Genomic DNA, 18,695 nt, shown 5'->3' with positions numbered 1-18,695 from the left:
CGACCATCGACATCAAAGGGGATTAGCTGGAGGCCAGAAAATGCTACAATATGGCAACAGACATCAAGACAACCAGGGAAGTGCAACAGAGCACGGACCTTCATGAGAATAAACCATTATGGCAATTAGCGGAGGACCCACCACAACAAGATCAGGAAAACAACGATCAAGAACCCCCAACTATAGAACCACTGAAGGAAGAGGTTTTAGATCCAACCGATCCTGAGAAATGAATATGGGTGGGCTGCCTCCTATCTGATGCGGAAGTCGAAGAGTTGCTGAAATTTCTAAGGAGCAACACTAATGTTTTTGCATGGTCTCATATGGACATGCCAGGAATTGACTCGGAATTGGTATGTCATCAGTTAAATGTTGATCCAAGTTGTCCTCAACACCGACAAAAGCAGAGGAGATTTGCGCCAGAATGAAATTAGATTATCAGTGCAGAAGTCGATAGGCTCTTCGAAGTTGGATTCATTTGCGATGTCTGGTGCCCAACTTGGGTTTCGAATGTCATAGTGGTGGGCAAGAAAGAAAAAGGAAAATGGCGCGTATGTGTGGATTATACCAACCTGAACAGAGTATGCCGAAAAGACTGGCCAGACGGTGGATGCTACGGCTGGGTACGCACTATTGTCTTTCTTAGATGCTTATTCTGGTTATAACCAAATTCTTATGGCTGTTGAAGGTCAAGAGAAAAGTGTTTTTATCATTGAGCGTGGATTGTATTGTTACACCATTATGCCTTTCGGACTCAAGAATGCCTGCTCGACTTATCAAAGGTTAGTGAACAAGATGTTTAAAAATCAAATGGGAAATACAATGGAAGTTTACATTAACGATATGGTCGTCAAAAGCCGAGAAAGGTGCCAACACATTGATCATCTATGTAACACTTTTGACGTATTGAGAAGATATCACATGCGGCTAAACCCGGTAAAATGCGCATTCGGTGTATCATCTGGGCAATTCTTAGGGCACATAGTGAACAAACGAGGTATCGAACCGAACCCAGCAAAAATCGAAGCCTTGTGTAAGATGCCAGATCCGGTAACACCCAGAGATATTCAAGTGTTAACTGGGCAAATCGTTGCCCTTAGTCGTTTCATCTCACGATCATCCGATCGATGCAAACCTTTTTTTCAAGCCATACGAAACCGGAAAGGAGATGTGTGGGGACAGGAGCAAAATGAAGCTTGCGAACAACTGAAGAAATATCTCACAAGCCTATTGTTGTTAACCATTCCCAAGCAAAAGGAGTTGTTATACATGTACCTAGCCGTAAGCGAAGGGGCAGTAAGCGCTGCGTTATTCAGAGAAGAAAGCTCGGTCCAACAACCCATATTTTACGTGAGCAAAAGTTTAATCGATGCAGAGAAGAGGTATTCGCCCACTGAAACCGCAAAGAAGAAGCTCCGTTAGTACTTCGAGGCACACATCATTATGGTGTTAACTAATCAACCGATGAGGGCTATCTTATCTAAACCGGACTTATCAGGAAGAATTACGAAGTGGGCCATCGAACTTAGTTCCTTTGACATAAAGTATCGGCCTCGAAGCGCAGCCAAAGAACAGGTAATTGCTGACTTTCTTGTAGAGTGTTATCCTCGTGAAAGTTTGCAGAGTGAATGTGAAGAAATTGCAAAAGTCGACCCTAGTGAGATCAAATGGGAGCTTTATGTAGATGGGTCATCCAATCAAGTAGGAGTTGGGGCAGGGATCATTTTAATTTCTCCAGAAGGTATAGACTTAGAGTGTTCTGTTCGGTTGGATTTTCCTGCATCAAACAACGTCGTGGAATACGAAGCCCTGGTACTAGGCCTTGAACTTGCAAAACAATTGAAGATAAGCTGTCTTACCGTGCATAGTGATTCACAACTCATCGTCGGCCAAGCAACTAAAGAGTATACGACTAAAAATGCGAGGATGCAGGCATATCAGCAACTGGTTAAAGGGCTGGTGAATGGATTCAAGTATTTCGAGCTGAAGCAAATACCTAGAGAGATGAACGAAAAAGCAGATCAGTTAGCGTATGCGACGTCAGCCGCACAAGAGAACCTGCGGATGGCCGAAGTAGAATATCTGCACTCCCCGAGTATCGAAGCAGTGCAATCAGACGTGATGCAAATCGATGGGCAAAGGTCGAGATTTAAAAACTCGTTGCCAGAGCAAGCTTAAGCTGAGGATAATGACTGTTGGACGACGCCAATCGTAAATTACCTGACAAAAGGGATCCAGCCGGAAGATCTTGTGGAAGCGAGAAAACTCCAATGAAATCAGTAAGATATGCGATCCTTAACGACACGCTCTATAGGAGGTCATTCTCAGGATCTTACTTCAGATGCTTAAATCCAAGGCAGTCTGAATGGGTTCTGAGAGAATTACATGAAGGAATGTGTAGGAATCACTCAGGAGGAAGAAGCTTAGCGCATCGAGCATTAACTCAAGGTTACTTCTGGCCGTACATGGCCCGAGACGCGGAGCGTATGTAAGAAAGTGCGACAAGTGCCAGAAATATGCCCTGGTTGTTAGACAACCCGTCGAAGAACTCAATCCAATCGTAGGACCCTGGCCATTCGCAAAATGGGGCATGGATATCGTAGGCCTGTTGTCGAGGGCACCCAGAAATGGGTAGAAGCAAAAGCAAAAGCCTATGTTTTTGTCACGCAAGATGACGTTGTAAGATTCATATGGCCAAACATTATATGCCGGTTTGACATACCAAAGGTGATTGTGACAGATAATGGAATGTAGTTCGACAATCGAAGGTTTAGAAGCTATTACACCGAGAAAGGGATCACATTACAATTCTCTTCCAGGAGTTATCCCCAGGGCAATGGCCAAGCAGAGAAGACGAATCAAACGATTTTTTATTGTTTAAAGAAAAAGTTGGAACAACGTAAAGGAAAGTGGCATGAGGAACTCCCTAATGTACTATGGGCTTATCGCACCACAAAACGGAAGCCAACGGGTGAAAGCCCATTTTCTATCGTTTATGGTACTAAAGCGGTTATCCCCACAGAGGTCGGTCTACCTACAATCAGAACATTAATTGTGGAAAATGGCGAGAACGATCAACAGCTAGCCCATAACCTCGACTTAGTCGAGGAACAAAGAGAGATCACCGCACTATGACTTGTGAACTACCAGAACCAAGTTGTTGTTTACTTCAACAAACGGGTTAAGTCGAAAAGATTCAGGGTAGGAAAGTGGATATTGAGAAAGGTCATGGAAAACACAAAAGATTTGAATGCAGAGAAGCTTGGACGCATATGGGAAGGACCATATGAGGTGACCGAAGCCTTCGGAAAAAGAGCTTATAAACTTAGGCACGTTGAAACAGGTCAGTATGTGCCGCGCCCGTGGAACGCAATTCATTTGAGAAAGTACCACATTTAACTTTCCGTCTTTATGTTTTCCATATTTAAATTTTTGTTTCCAGTAATGTTGAAGGGTAAATCCCTTTCTGTTTTCCTTGCATATCGAAGGGTGTATCCCTAGATGTCTGTTGACATCTCCCTATTGTTTGATAAATAAAGTTGCATTTCATTTGAATCTTAAAATAAAGTCTAAAGCTGAAGAATATAAACTAAGGGATGAGGATCCAATCAAGATCGAAAACATAAGATCAAGTGGGAAAATAAAACCCAAGATCGAATGGGCAGAGACCCAACCAAGATCAGAAATCAAAGATCGAATGGGAAAAGAAAACCCAAGATTGGATGGGCAGAGACCCAATCAAGATCGGAAATCAAAGATCGAGTAGGAAAAGAAAAACCAAGATCGGATGGGTAGATACCCAATCAAGATCGAGAATCTAAGATCAAGTGGGAAAAGAAACCCAAGATCGAATGGGCAAATACCCAATCAAGATCGAAAATCTAAGATCGAGCAGGAAAGGAAAGCCAATAGGCAAAGACCCATCCAAGATTGAATAGGTAAAAATTGATTCAAGGTTGAATGGTTTCTGAGATCGATAACGAAAGGGTGAATTTAATCTGATTTGCCTCCTTTAACACGTCGCGTGTTTGCAGAGGAAAATGAGGCATGACATGTACGAAGGTAAAAAATTTAGGCAATGGGATGTTGTTTTCCTGCCGTAAAAGAGAATATGTTTTATTTAAAAGAGGAAAACCTCTTGGATGTTAGACACATAGTATGATAAAAGACAAGAATGAGAAGTAAATCTACTAGCAAAAAGGGAAAAACAAGGACAACATCACTATTAGATATCCCAGTAGTGGTTCGACCTAAGGGCCCAACTTATTACAAGAAAAATGACACCTAGTCTAATGGGGTAGAGAGACTATCTCAGTTTACGGAAGGAAATGTCATTTTCGCCTTGGAGCGGAAATATTGGACGCCCTGCTTAAAACCAGCATGTATGCCATCTAAATGAGCAGCAGACATGGCATGATCGGCAGCCATTAATTCCCCCATGAGACGATCCACCTGGTGTTCAGCGCGTTGTAAATATCCCTTCAGAGTTTCACACTCGTTCAGTAGTAGGGAGTAGTCGAAGCACTTGGGACAGCGTAGGCGGTGACGGGAAGGTGCGCGAGAATAACCTGCTTTATCTCCTGCGTAAGGGTCCGGAAAACGAGCAATAGAGTTAGGAGCCCGAGTTGCATAACTCCCTCCCGGAGAAACCATTCTGTCAGTAACTGGATTAAGAGCCTGAGTGGTATGATTTAGCCTCAGAGAGATCATTCCGCCGACAATGAAGTCTAGAGCTTGTTCTCCACCCGATCTTGTTCGAGACCGGTTCGAGGATTCACGAAAAGTGTTAGGGACTTCAGAAGAATAAGAAGCCCTCCTTGGCGAATGAGAAGATGAGTTTGAACATAGCTCGATTACATTCCTAGAATCCCTGGAACCCCTTTGGGAGCCTCTTTTTCTGGGAACATCAACGTAGAGCCGAAAGTGGAGCTTCACTTTTCGATTGTTAGCCATGAAGATCCAGGTACTACCTAATGGCTCTCAAACACCCCTTTATATAGAGGCAATTTGAATTTGATAGAAACAAAAATTCAAAATCTAAGGTGATCGTATCTTATTAAGATAAGTTAATCTCTTTGATTTGAAAACTCAAATTTAAAGATAAAGGATATTGATCACATTTAGTTAAAATTGAAAATCAAAAGGAACGAATAGGAAGAGTTAGGCAGTGGAAGGGTGAAGGCCCAATTTGTGAATGACAATCACGCAAAAATACAACTGAGATAGTAAGTAAAATACAGATGAGGTTTTAGCCCATGAGAACGGATCACCAACACAAATGGAGGTTTAGCCCAAAAGAACAGACCATGCGATTGCGAGAGCTACTGAGCGCTGAAATAAAGGCCGGATTGAAAGCCTCCAAAGCCTAAACTCGAGATGGGTCCGGAAGTAGTAACAAACCAGCTGCCTGGGATAGGATCAGAAAAAGCAGGTTGGTCTGGGGGTCTCTGATCTTTAAGATCCATCCCTTCGTACCACTCATATCCACCCGGTTCAATCCCCATATGGCGATCATACACGTCAGGATCGTCTACAAATCGATGTTCCAGACATTGCTGGCTTTGCACCCAACCAAATCTGAAGCTGGAAACCATCTCCTTACATATTTGCTTCATATTCATCTCGCACTCAATAACCATCGCTCGCTTGACCTCGGCCAACTCTTCCTTCCTGTAGCGTGCTTCAGACGTCGCAGCATCCCGAGCTCCTTGCAAACTTGTGATTTCTTCCTCATATCTGTGAAGTTTAGCCCGGTGCTCTCTGACCTGTTGCTGAGTAAGGCTGAAGGATTCCAACCTGACAGCCAGTCTATCTGATTTTTCCTTTTGAAGAAGAGCCATCTGGAAACAACATTACAGTTAAAGCTTACAGAAATGATGAAAACATGAGAGAATGAAGGAATACCTTCATAAGGCAATGAGATTCATAAGAGTCGACATCGTCATCGAGCATTGCCTCGAAACGACCGGCGTCACTAGGATGAACCAAGCCCCTTGCCACAGCAGTAGCAGCGCTTGCATTGCCTATAGATCGTCGCCAAGGGTGACATGACTCCCATCTCTTTTTGTGAACACAGGCCTCCAAGCTTAAGATGAATTGCTGAAACCATTGCCACTAGCCGAGCCGAAGGTAAGAGGAGCCGGTTGCCATAGCATGGATCTTGGGGTTGTGCCAAAGATAGTCGGTGAACCATGCCTAGGCTTTTTGGGCCTATCTGCCAGATGACGTTTATCTGACCTACCTGCAATTCTGGGCACGGGAAGATCACGTGGAGGTGACGTAGCGCAGCAGGACAGTGGAATGTCAGAAGGTGGTGAAGTCATCGCAGGAGAATAATTCGAGTCAGAATCCATGTCCGATTGCCTTGACTCCTCATCTTTTCCTCTTTCGTCTTCTTCTTCTGAGCCTTCCGTTCGAGAGTCGGTCACAAGTAAGGAAGACTCTCCGCTGAACTGAAGGTTAAGATCGAGAGCAAAGATAGATTTAAGTAGGGGGTCTAAAGGCAACGACCGATCGACCAAACAGTACGGGAAGTAAATGATGGAGTTGCAGAGGGAGGTGATTTGAGTGAGGGTGTCAGTAACTTCTCTAGAGCTCCATATCTTCCTCATCACAAACTTCTTTAGCCAGCATTTTTGGTATTTGGAAATGATCTGTTCGGGACATCCGATAAAGCTACGAAAGAAATTCACGGTAAGTAAAGTCCGCATATTTATGAAAAACAAATAATAAAGGTATATTTATATACCAGGTTTAGGACCGAAAGCAGAAGGAATAGATAACTATGATAGCTTGGAAGCCTTCCAGTTCCTCAAAATCAGAAGAGGGCGGTTCTTCCAATCTCTGGCTCTCAAAGGGCCCAATGACAAGAATTTCTTACGATATCTAGGTTTAAAATTAAATAAGCTAGTTTCACCCTTAATAACAGTTAAGTCGAAGAGATAGAGAAAATCCCTAAAACCTAAAGATATACCTAGCTTCATACCCAATGCCAGAAAAGTCGACATAATCAAGTAAGAGTTTGGGTTCAGTTGCAAGGGTGAGTATTAGTGAAGAATAAGATGAAATGAATCATGGGGTGGAGCAAGTGGGATACCGAGGCCCGAATACATGTCGGCTCCTGCAGGAAGTGGGCTAAGGTGTATGTCATCTGGAACATGACCTAGGTCATGAGCCTTGACAATTTCGAAGGGTGGTGGAGTACCACCATATTTAGACCAAGGTGCACGTCTCGACATGATAAACGGGTGGGAGACTTATCAGCCAAAATTTGGTTAGATAAGACATAAGAGGAATTTGTGCTCATAAATGTAAGTGGAATGTTTGAAATATTCTCGCAAGAGGGGTTTGAAATGAAAATAACCTGTAAACTAAGAGGTCACTCTGAAGCAAGAAATCACAGGCTTGGAAAAGAAACTAAGCAAAGGAAGTGAAGAAAAGCAGAGATGGAGAAACACAAGGTAATGACACACACACACACACACACACACACACACACACATATATATATATATATACATGCGTGCATAGAGAAGTACACGAATATATGAACAGCACGTACAGAGATCCGCATGTCAGTATGCAGAGATATGCACACGTATGTTGCACGTAGGTCTGCCTATATATGCCTATGAATCCAAACATATATATGTATATATATAAAGGCAAGTGTCGGAATTGGTGTGTATACATATAGAAAAGCATGCAAAAGTCTGGCCAGGACGTGATGTCCACAAAAGTACACTTACATATATATATATATATGGGTGTATATACATACAGAAAAGCATGCAAAAGCCTGACAAGGACGTGATGTCCACAAAAGTACACTTATATATATATATGTGTGGGGGGTGTATACAAATAGGAAAGCATGCAAAAGTCTGGCAAGGACATGATGTCCTCAAAAGTACGCATATATATATATATATATATATATATATATATAGATATATATATATATGTATGTATGTATGTATAAAGGCAAGTGTCGGTATTGGTGTTTATATATATATATGCACACGAGTGTGTGAACGTGTTTTAGACTTCTGCGTTGCAACTACAGTTGTTGTTTTCATTAGTTCGACAAGATGAGACAGTGAGTTATATAATAGATACGCATATGTGTAACCTGTCAGACAGGCTACACAGTTAAATTTCATCAGTCCTATTTCGTTATGTCAGTCCACTTTCGTCATATCAATACACTTTCGTCATGTCAGTCCACTTTCGTAATGTCAGTCCTCTTTCGTCACTTTCGTAATGTCAATCCTCTTTCGTCATGTCAGTCCACTTTCATAATGTCAGTCCTCTTTTGTCATGTCCACTTTCGTAATGTCAGCCCACTTTCGTAATGTCAGTCCTCGTTCGTCATGTCAGTCCACCTTCGTAATGTCCTCGTAAATCCTCGTTCATAAATGTTAGTCTGCTTTCGTGGAAGGTGTCAGCCCATATTTTATGTGAAGATGTGAGGTGACTTTCATAAAGTAAGTGAAAGAGCCTGTTTGGTTTTCGCGAGTTAGGCACACGAAACAATGACTTTGGTAAATTTACTGAAGGTAAATTTACGCATAGAAAAAGCAACTTCCACAAATTTGGTCTTAGTAAGAAATGCTAAAAGTTCAGCTAGGTTCAAAAAGCATAGTTTCAGGGCTATATGTGATCGAAAAACTTAGTTTTGCCTTATTTTATATACGTAAAAAATGGGAAAATGGGCATTATGGGAGGATAAAGTCTGGTTTCGACTCATGGGCCAATCCAAGTCACCCAAGGATGGTGTTATGCAAGGTAAACCGTAAGGATAGCCTACGAGGAACAGGCAGGCGCACGTGTCCAGGTAACCGCCTCCACTACGGAGGATCACTGAGGAAGTGGAAAAGGAATATATGACGTGGTGCTTGTTCCCAAAGCATGCGGTCATATTACGGAAGATCATTGAGGAAGTGGGAAAGGAAAATATGACGTGGTGCTTGTTCCCGAAGCATGCAATCATATTATGGAAGACCACTAAGGAAGTAGGAAAGGAAGAGAGATCGTGGTACTTGTTCTCCAGGCATGCAATCCTATAAATATGGAGTGGAGCCAAAGAACAAGGTACGTGAAGAGAACCCGAGAGAATCCAGAGAATAGAAACTAATCGACTGACTTGAGCATCAGAGTATCTTTTGCAAGTACCCGCCCAGGCAAGCTGCGGAGGAAGATTATTTTGGGACATCTCGAAGAAGGATTCGGCGAACGTGAGGATTGCGGTCAACAAATCTGTGGAGGTATTTCTTCTTGTAGGAAATCTCACTCCAACAGTAACCTTTGTTTTTCCAGAATTAACTGATGCATGGATAGTTCACTTTGGTTGCTTATGCCGTATCCAATATTTCATTTTCTTTGTTGTTAGAGTTCTGAAACCCGCACATGAAGAATCACCTCGTTATCCCGAAAATGATACTGGATTTCATGCGAATGATGTTTGTTTAGATGAAAAAATTTGGACGTGGTGTGTTGTTTCTGTTATGTTTTTCTTTTTCTTGATGGTTTGAAATCCAATGCAGAGTTTACAACATGGTGTAGATAAACGACTCCAAATCTGAATTTTGTGGTATAAGTGTAGTAGAACATACTTGAGTTAGTATGCTGGTCCGGAATAGAAATAATCGTATTTAGGTTGGAGTTCAGAACCACCGTCAAATGATTTCCAAATCGCCCTTTTGACAATTCTCTTGAATGACATAAAGCCCATGTTTGAATGTCATAAGTTATAATCCACAAGCTTTTTGGTTGTATATATTTTCAAAGGCCGGATGGTGCTTTGGACTTCTGAATTAGAGCGACATGTGCCCGTGCCCGTAGCCATGCTTATTATGGCTCGAGCCTCTCAAGTTGCTGACCTACAATACTGGATGGGTTTAACAAACTCTTCTGACTACTTTGAAGTTTTAGACTTGCATTCGTTGATCCTTTGATATATTAACGAATGATGATCCTCTATGGATCCTCTTTGTGAGGATCCTGGAGATCTTCAAATCGTGTCCGTTTATCGTACATCATGAGGTTAGAAATCATTTTAAATACTTTTATTTTAAATTAAATATGAATAGTACCTGACGAAAATTGATCACACGGAACGGACATGATTTGAGAATTTTGAGGATCATCATAGAAAGGATAATAAAGAGGATTCTCATGATATATTAACTGCATATCGAGCATAGATATTGACTATGTGGCATGAATCTCAATCACAAATTGAAACATTACTTTTGTTAGGAAAATCTTAACGATATATTAATCCTATATTTCCCTTAAAACGTGACTTTTACGAAAAGTTAAGAAAATGTCACACATCATCTTCTTCAAAAAATAAGAAAAAAATAATAATAAGAAAAGGTCACATATTAGCCATAAAACTTGTTTATTAGTTGGTTGAGATAGGTTGTCATTAATTAAAATATATTTAAGTCTACTACATTGTTTGATGTGTTAAATTGTGAAATAAACATAACTGAACATAATCAATTAGGATTTCACAATAAAGTTAGTTATCTAATTTATCCTTATACATTTGTTACAGGTTCTCCTTCCCAGTCAATCCAATCGATCCCATTTCACTCAACTTACCAAACGGACCCTTAATTTTGGTCGTTGATTTTACTAAATTGTCAAAAACAACCAAAAATTGTTTTCGTTGAAGATGTGCATTTATGAAAATTTGCCCAAACCTCATCGGGAAAAAGGGTCCGATACGCACAACCAATGAGTCATCTTCCTACTGATTAACCGGCAGACGTTGAAGATGATGCGGGCGACGACAGTTTCTTCTTCATTGAATGTTGGTTATGGCATCGCCAGCAGACTGAGAGGTATGTTGCCTGTGCCTTGTTTTCTTCATAAATCTACTCTTTTTCTGTTCTTCAACGTTTACTTGGCTCCGTTTCACTCTCGACTTTCTTATCCAACCAAATCTAAAAACACCCAATTGCGTCGGCTTGTCAAAGTCACTAATCTTGACGATGCACTCCATCTGTTCGACGAAATGCTTCAAATGCGTCCTCTGCCTTCCGTCGTCCGTTTCACTCAAGTCTTGACTCAAGTCGCCACGTTGAAACATTATTCGGCAGTCATCTCGCTGAATGACCAAATGGAGCTGTCGGGAATTCGTCCTGATGTTTATACTCTAAGCATCGTCATTAATTGCTTTTCCCATCTCAACCAAATGGAATTTGGTTTATCTGTCTTGGGAAAATTCTTCAAACTTGGTTTTGAACCTGATGTCACGACCTTCAACACTCTAATCAACGGATTCCTTCTTCAGAATAGAGAGGCTGATGCCGTCGGGATTCTGAATAAAATGATGGAGAGTGGTAATTGTAAGCCCAATATGGTTACTTTCGGCACACTAGTAAAGGGTCTGTGCATGAAAGGTAACAATATTGCAGCTATTCAACTACTTAGGAAAATGGAAGAGGGAGGTTGCAAGCCTAACATTGTTTCCTATAACACGATCATCGACAGTCTATGCAAGGATACTATGGTTGTTGATGCTTTGAACCTTTTCTCTGAAATGATGAGTAAATGTATTGACCCCGACATCATTACCTATACTTCTTTGATTCATGGAGTATGCAAATTAGGGGAGTGGAAAGAAGCTGCGAGACTGTTGAATGAAATGGTGAGCAAAGGTATTTTTCCAAATCTGCAAACCTTCAATGTATTGGTAGACACCCTTTGTAAGGAGGGCTTGGTCGGGAAAGCAAAAAACATTGTCAAATTGATGACTCAAAGAGGTATTGAGCCTGACACAGTTACTTATAATTCTCTTATGGATGGTTATTGCTTGCGAGGAGAAATGCGTGAGGCGAAAAAGGTTTTGAAACTAATGCTCAGCAAGGGCTACACAGTTAATGCTTATAGTTACAGCATATTGATAAATGGCTATTGTAAGCATAGAAGGATCGATGAGGCACTGATGCTTTTTGAGGAAATGTCTAGTAGCAGAGTCATTCCGAATGTCGTTACTTACACCACTCTCATGGACGGTTTTTGCAATGTAGGGAGAACACAAGATGCACAAAAGTTGTTCTCTCAGATGCAAGCTTGCGGCCATTTTCCAGATGTTCAAACCTATGCTGTTTTATTGGGTGGCCTGTGTAAAAACCAACAATTTCCCGAGGCAATACAATTGTTAAGAGATATGGAAGGTAAGAATTTAGAGCCAGATATTGTGATTTACGCTATTCTTATTGAAGAATTGTGCATTGGTGGGAAAGTTGACTCTGCGAGGGATCTCTTTCGAAATTTATCTTCAAGAGGTGTTCAACCTAATACCAGGACGTATAACATAATGATTGGTGGATTGTGCAACGGAGGGCTAACAAACGAAGCGGTAAAATTACTTAAAGAAATGGAAGAGAAAGGTTGTTCTCCAAATGGTTGGACCTATAACATAATCATTCGAGGCTTTTTCAATAACAATGAGCCATCAGAAGCGATGGGACTTATTCAACAAATGGTGGGGAAGGGTTTTTCTGCAGATGCGTCAACTACGGAATTGATAATTGATTTGTTGTCTACTGATAAAGTAGATCCTGCTTTGTTGCCATTGATAGACAGATCGTAATGAAGTTAATTTCTATCTTGTAAAGTTGAAACAGATCCTTCTAATGATTATTGTTAATTCTGAAAGTGTTGCACCTTTCAATCCCATAAATGCATTTTAATAGTATGCATACATTGCAGCTTAAGAAAATTACAGCCCCCTGCTTTTTTTTTTTTTTTTTTTTTTGTTTACGCTCATGTTAGTGGAGGTGCATAGAAAGAATAAAAGGGCGACTCAAGCCAACAACGCTCCCGCTTTGCGAGGTTCACGGGGGGTGAGTACGTCTATCTTATGCAGCCTTACATTTGAGTTGCAAAGAGACTCTTTCCTCGACTTGAACCCGTGACATTTCGGAGGATTGAGTGTAGAAGTGAATGGTCTTAATCATTTAAGACTTGCCTTACTAACAAGAAAAATGATAAAAGCACACCATTTTTCTCATCTTGCACACCCTTGTTTAATCTTGTTCATTATTTCCTATTAACAATGTTATTTTTGTCCAACCGATACGATATTCACTTTAGATATGGAAAAATAAAAGAGAAAATAGAAAGTCTATTATTTTCTTAATGTTTGGATGTATATAGAAAAAATAAGAAACTAAAGGGAAGAAATTATAGTTTTGATTATTTTTGTTTCTATGTCAAACTCTATAAACCACATCCAATTAGTAGGGAGTTTGAGAGAATGTTAGGATCACTTGATATCATGGGCTTCTCTTGGGCCCAATTACGGCTTCCATGGGCTGTTGGGCCTCTAAAAGCATCCAAGATAGTCTAACCTATATAAATTTTTGGGCTGAAATAGTTCATGAGTTTCATATAACTCCTCACTTTAATTCTTAAAATTTAAAATCAATAGAATTAGTTTTTGAGTTTGTCCACTATCGATCATTTTGGTCATTCCGTAAAAAATCATTGTTACATAAGAACAAAATAACAAAAATACCCTAAATTTTTGTCAAATGATTAACCCATGATTTATTACAGTGAGGCTATTTTTGTCATTTTGATTCCTATTTAACAGAGATTTTCACATGAGAACTAAAATGATTGACGGTGAACAAATTCAAAAACTATTTCTAATGATTTCACTTCTCAGAGACTAAAGTGCGAAATTATGTCAATCTCAAAGACAATTTTAGCTAAAATGCCTTCCATACATGTGTTGTACGCATTGTTGCAAGGTTATGAATGAAATGATGAATCTGCTTTAATTTTTTCTAATTTCCTGCATTTTCCCTTTCCCGTAATTTCCCTTTCCGTTATGTTGATTCTCTTATCCCATCAGAGAACCATCTGAAACTGTTGCTCTTGCACTATTTTCTTCTGTTTAAAAACCAAACAAGGGCAAACAATCCATCATGCACAAATTCACTAAACAAAAAACTAAAACACCCGCAGAAGGAAGAGTACGAAAATGAAAACTTTACCGGCTTACATATGGTAAAAGTCTGAAGCGGGATACGCATAAGCCTTCCTCTCACAATCACCGATCATATGAACCACGCGCGATGGATGGCTGTGCGGAGGAAGGTCTACAGAGCCATCTCCCACCAGAACTTTTGCTTCATACGGTGTGCAATATGAATAAGAAATAAACAAGTTACATAAAACCCTTATGAATCTTAAACACACTCAAACCGCGGACCCTTTCTGTACAAAAGGAGAACTCAGAATGCTTCATCAAGTTTAATCAGCAAACCACCACAAAAGAAGTGCTATCAAAGGAGATGCTAAACTCATAGCATATACTATCTCGGAACAGTTACCTACCCTCGGACTTCACCAGCTGTGAGAACACTTTACTCATAGAAACACCTGAAAGATCATCCACACTCGAGACTTCAAATTGCACAGCAGAGTCATTTGTATCGACGTTACTGTAATTGTTGATTTGTGGGGATAGCTCCCCAATCATATTGGTACTATTTTCTTCAGCGTCGCCTGGAATTTCTGTCTCTTGGAGTTGAAGGGCATACTCTAGATTCCACAACACATCTCCCATGGAGGGCCTGTCAACACCATAGTCAGCCAAGCATTTCTCGGCGGTTTCTCCAAATTTCCTCAGAGAATCTGGTCTGATTTTGCCTGCAAGAGTTGAATCTATGATTTGCTCCAACTGCCCCTTCTTCTGCCATTTCATTGCCCATTCAGCCAAGTTCACCATTTCCCTCGGAAGAGACGGATCTATAACAGGTCTTGCACAAAGAACCTCAAACAAAACCACCCCAAATGAATACACATCTGATTTCTCTGTCAGTTGTTGCCTTCTAAAATATTCAGGATCAAGGTATCCAAAACTCCCTTTAACTGCTGTACTGACATGGGTTTGATCGATTTCAGGCCCCGTCTTAGAAAGCCCAAAATCAGCAACCTTGGCCATGAGGTTCTCATCAAGCAAGATGTTTGCGGATTTCACATCACGATGGATAACTGCTTTTGCATAACCAGTGTGAAGGTAGTGAAGTCCTCTAGCAGATCCAATGCATATTTCAAGCCTTTGTTTCCAACTTAAGCTGGGGTGACCTGAGCCATAGAGATGACCCTTCAGGGTTCCGTTCTCCATATATTCATATATCAGAATCATCTCATTCTTGTCATCACAATACCCAATCAATGAGACAAGATGGCGGTGACGGAACTGAGATAGCATCTCAATTTCAGTCCTGAACTCTGCAAGTCCCTGTTGAGACCGTGGATTTCCCCTCTTGACAGCCACTTTAGTTCCATCGTTCAAGGTTCCTTTGTATACCTTCCCAAAACCACCGATTCCAATAACCCAGCTCTCATCAAAGTTATTCGTAGCCTCCTGTACTACCCCAAAAGGAAAACGATAACTATAGTTAGAAGCAGCACTAGCAGTTGTCCCATATGAGTATTTACTTCCCATGGTGTGAGAATTGGTTCCATTCATGGAAAAGGGACTCCAAGTCTTTGAATGGCCTTGGTCTGCCAGTCTCTTCCTTCTTCTGCACAGAACAAAGAGAACCCCAGCCAACGCCACTGCAATAAATGACCCAACGCTGGCACCCACAATTACTCCAACGTTACTTTTCGAACTTGAATTCGAAGGAGAAACTGAGTTTGTTCCACTGAGGCTGCCTGCTGAGTTGTTCATTTTCATAATCTCGAGCCCATTTAGAATGGCATTGGGATAAGCATTGTTTACAGCAGAAGGGCCAATACTAATACGCAGCTTATTTCTGACAATGGACGCTGTAACAATGTCCAGATAATATGGCACAGCCAACTTATTGATTGTCAAAGTACTCAGATCAAGATCTGGAGCAACATTGGAAGAGTCAACATAAACATTGAAGTACAGCTGATTGAGAGATTTACTTACTACATCGCAAAAGTGAAATCGAACAAGGTATTGGAATCCTGGATCCACCGTGAACTCCCAGGTAACATTGAAATTGCTGTTTGGATTATCTGCCGAGTTCATCTCAGTAAGGGTTCCATAGACAGTTTGTGGAGCAATGTCCTCAGTTGCCAAACCAACATCATACTTAACAGCAGCAATGTTCGAAAAATCTTTTGCAAGGTTCTCATTTACTAGAAAACTTTGGTCAGGAACCCAAGTTCGCCACAGGGTATCATTCTCAAAAGACACTATTGGTCCACCCATATTCACCCTCCAAGCTGTCTCCAGAGCCTGATTCATCAAACCCTGGAATTTCTCTGACCCAGAGCTGACATCATCAGTGATGAGTTGGTCGGGGACTGAAACAACTTCTATAGCATTTAGGAATGCAAACGAGTTGCTGGAAGGGGTGAAGGTGATAACAAGGCTATCTGCAGTCACGTTCACCGAAAATTCTTTAAGAGTAGTGTTTTGAACACTGAAATCAGTAAGGAGGGCAAAGTTTTGGGCGGAAATGGAGAACTTCGCCTTGCTCAGATCATAACTACCGAAAACAAACGGATAGAAGTAAAGGCGGATCCAATGCCTACCGCTATGGCTTATGGAAAAGGTGTACTTAGAGGATTCGGGGAAGATTCGTGCTGTCTGATACAGCGGCGAATCACCAAAGGAAGTGATTGATTTCAAAGAAACATTGGCAACAACGTCTTTTGGGGATGAAAGATATTTGGAAGCCAAGTTATCAGCTAGAAAAACACGGTTACCCACTGTAGTATTGGCAAGTGATCCACAGTCTATAAGGTAATTGTCAGCAGGAACAAATCCACTACACAACAATCCCAAACACAATAGGGATAAAACCCAAATGAACAGATCAAATTTAAAACAACCCATCATCCAAAAGTTGGGAAATTTATTGAGGAACCCAAGAAATTAGGGTTTCTTGAGATCAATTGGGACCAAAAAAATCTGGGTTTTACACAGGAACTCTACTGATCAATCAGAAACAGAAATTTAATGAAAACCCAGAAACAGAATTGATTGGAGAAGTGAAAAGATGTCACCTTTGAGATCAACTGAGCTCCAAAACAAATCTGATGCACTCTTTGTGGTTTCAGTAGCAGTTTTTTTCTCACTTTCTCTCTCTAAAGTTATGGAAAATTGCAAATAAGAGGAAGAGCAGTTAAGATTGTATGCAAATCTTGCAAAACACAAGCTGGTTTGAAGTAGATGACAAACTAGATGGATACCGACAGGTTCAAAGATTCTTTTAGGCATTAAACTATCCACGAAACTGCACCAAACAAAATGGGAAACGGAGTCAGATGTGCAAAGAGATGAGTTTAAAACTAATAAATAAAGAAGTGTGTTATCCACACATCTTATTTTACATTTCACATATCTTTAATCATTTTTATTCATTAATTTTCTTCAATTCATCTGATCCGACGGCCGAAAATTAAAAAGATGTGTGAGAAATAAAATAGGATGTATGAATATCACACCCCTAAATAAATAAGTAATTAATTAATTAATTAAAAAGCGGCAAATTTCAAAAGAGCTAAGGCCATCACCAACCGAACGAGGGATAGATGGCTCGTTTTAGCCCTCTGACCTTCCAAGATATTAATATTATAATCAACTGTACATGACCATATTTGCTTCCATCTCCAACCAAGTACCAAAGGGCCATATGGTTCGTTTTAGCCCTGTCATAAAAAATCGTCTCTAACCAAGGGCCAAATAGTTATAGTATGAAATGTGAATAATTGAAATAAAATAAGGTAAGATAGTATGGAATAGTGAAAAATATGTGAGAAATAGTGTAAGAAAAAATTAAAAATTAAAAATTAAAATAAAAATAAAGGTTGCTAGGCATAAAAACAAAAAGTAGGTTGGGACCATAAAAAAAAAACACTAAGCCCTAAACCCTAAAGTGGGCTAGGCAATGAAAAAGAACAAAAAAAAGGGTTGGGCTAATGGAAGAGGAAAAAAAATTGAAATTGGGCTAGCTAGCGGGCTGGCCCTTTGGCCCTTTCAAATTTCATGGGGTCCACGAACCATCTAGCCTAGCTCTCGGTTGGAGACGGTTTTCAGACTATTTTCGACCGTCTAAACCTTTTGGTTGGAGATGGTCTAACCTTGGTTTGGTAGAAACTAAAGTGAAACAAAAGGGTTTGGTGCAGATGTAATTCTACAGAAAAATATCTCTCCGAAATGAAAATAAATAATGAAGGCTTTTTTTATATTTTTTTTTGTTACATTGTTTTTTTTCTATTAATTTATAGGAAGTTCAGAAAATAAATAATGAAGAGGGTTTATTCTTGGCAAGAGGTTTTTGCCCATTGTCTTTTTACTCAATTAATCATATCAATTTTCAAAATTATTAATTTATTTTTTAAAGAGAAAATGCTAGCTTTATTGATGAAGAAGACCTCAACTAGAGTACCAATCTTGGTAGAATACATCCCATATAACATTCGAGGTTCCTCAAACTAACCTATAAAATCACCGTTATATAATTTTGACTTAGCGAGGTTATTAGTCACTCCATTACATTTGCACGAAATATACAAAATACTACATTCTTGTAACTCAGAAACCAGCTCCTTAATAATGTAGGTAGCCACAGCCTCCGAAGAGTCGGATTCCACTTGTAACATATTGCATGCAGCCCTTGTTGCCAGTTGCAACCCTATTCGAATTGCAAGTAGCTCCACATGTGCTAAGAAGACAA

General features: G+C 40.3%; 2 protein-coding genes across 2 annotated transcripts; one reads left to right on the top strand and one right to left on the bottom strand.

The window, feature by feature from the left end:
• The first annotated feature begins 10,564 nt into the window (after positions 1–10,564).
• LOC126617255 (putative pentatricopeptide repeat-containing protein At1g12700, mitochondrial) lies at positions 10,565–12,675 on the top strand. Its single transcript, XM_050285282.1, has 2 exons — positions 10,565–10,853; positions 10,989–12,675. Exons 1-2 carry the CDS (start codon positions 10,787–10,789, stop codon positions 12,608–12,610), a joined length of 1,689 nt encoding a protein of 562 aa, XP_050141239.1. The 5' UTR covers positions 10,565–10,786; the 3' UTR covers positions 12,611–12,675.
• Positions 12,676–13,935: 1,260 nt separating this feature from the next.
• LOC126617248 (receptor-like protein kinase HERK 1) lies at positions 13,936–17,277 on the bottom strand. Its single transcript, XM_050285267.1, has one exon. The coding sequence runs from the start codon at positions 16,853–16,855 to the stop codon at positions 14,357–14,359; it is 2,499 nt and encodes an 832-aa protein (XP_050141224.1). The 5' UTR covers positions 16,856–17,277; the 3' UTR covers positions 13,936–14,356.
• Between the last annotated feature and the right edge of the window lie 1,418 nt (positions 17,278–18,695).

Source organism: Malus sylvestris, chromosome 3 (assembly GCF_916048215.2).
Source record: "Malus sylvestris chromosome 3, drMalSylv7.2, whole genome shotgun sequence".
Lineage (NCBI taxonomy): Eukaryota > Viridiplantae > Streptophyta > Magnoliopsida > Rosales > Rosaceae > Malus > Malus sylvestris.
This window is presented reverse-complemented; position numbering and strand designations above follow the sequence as displayed.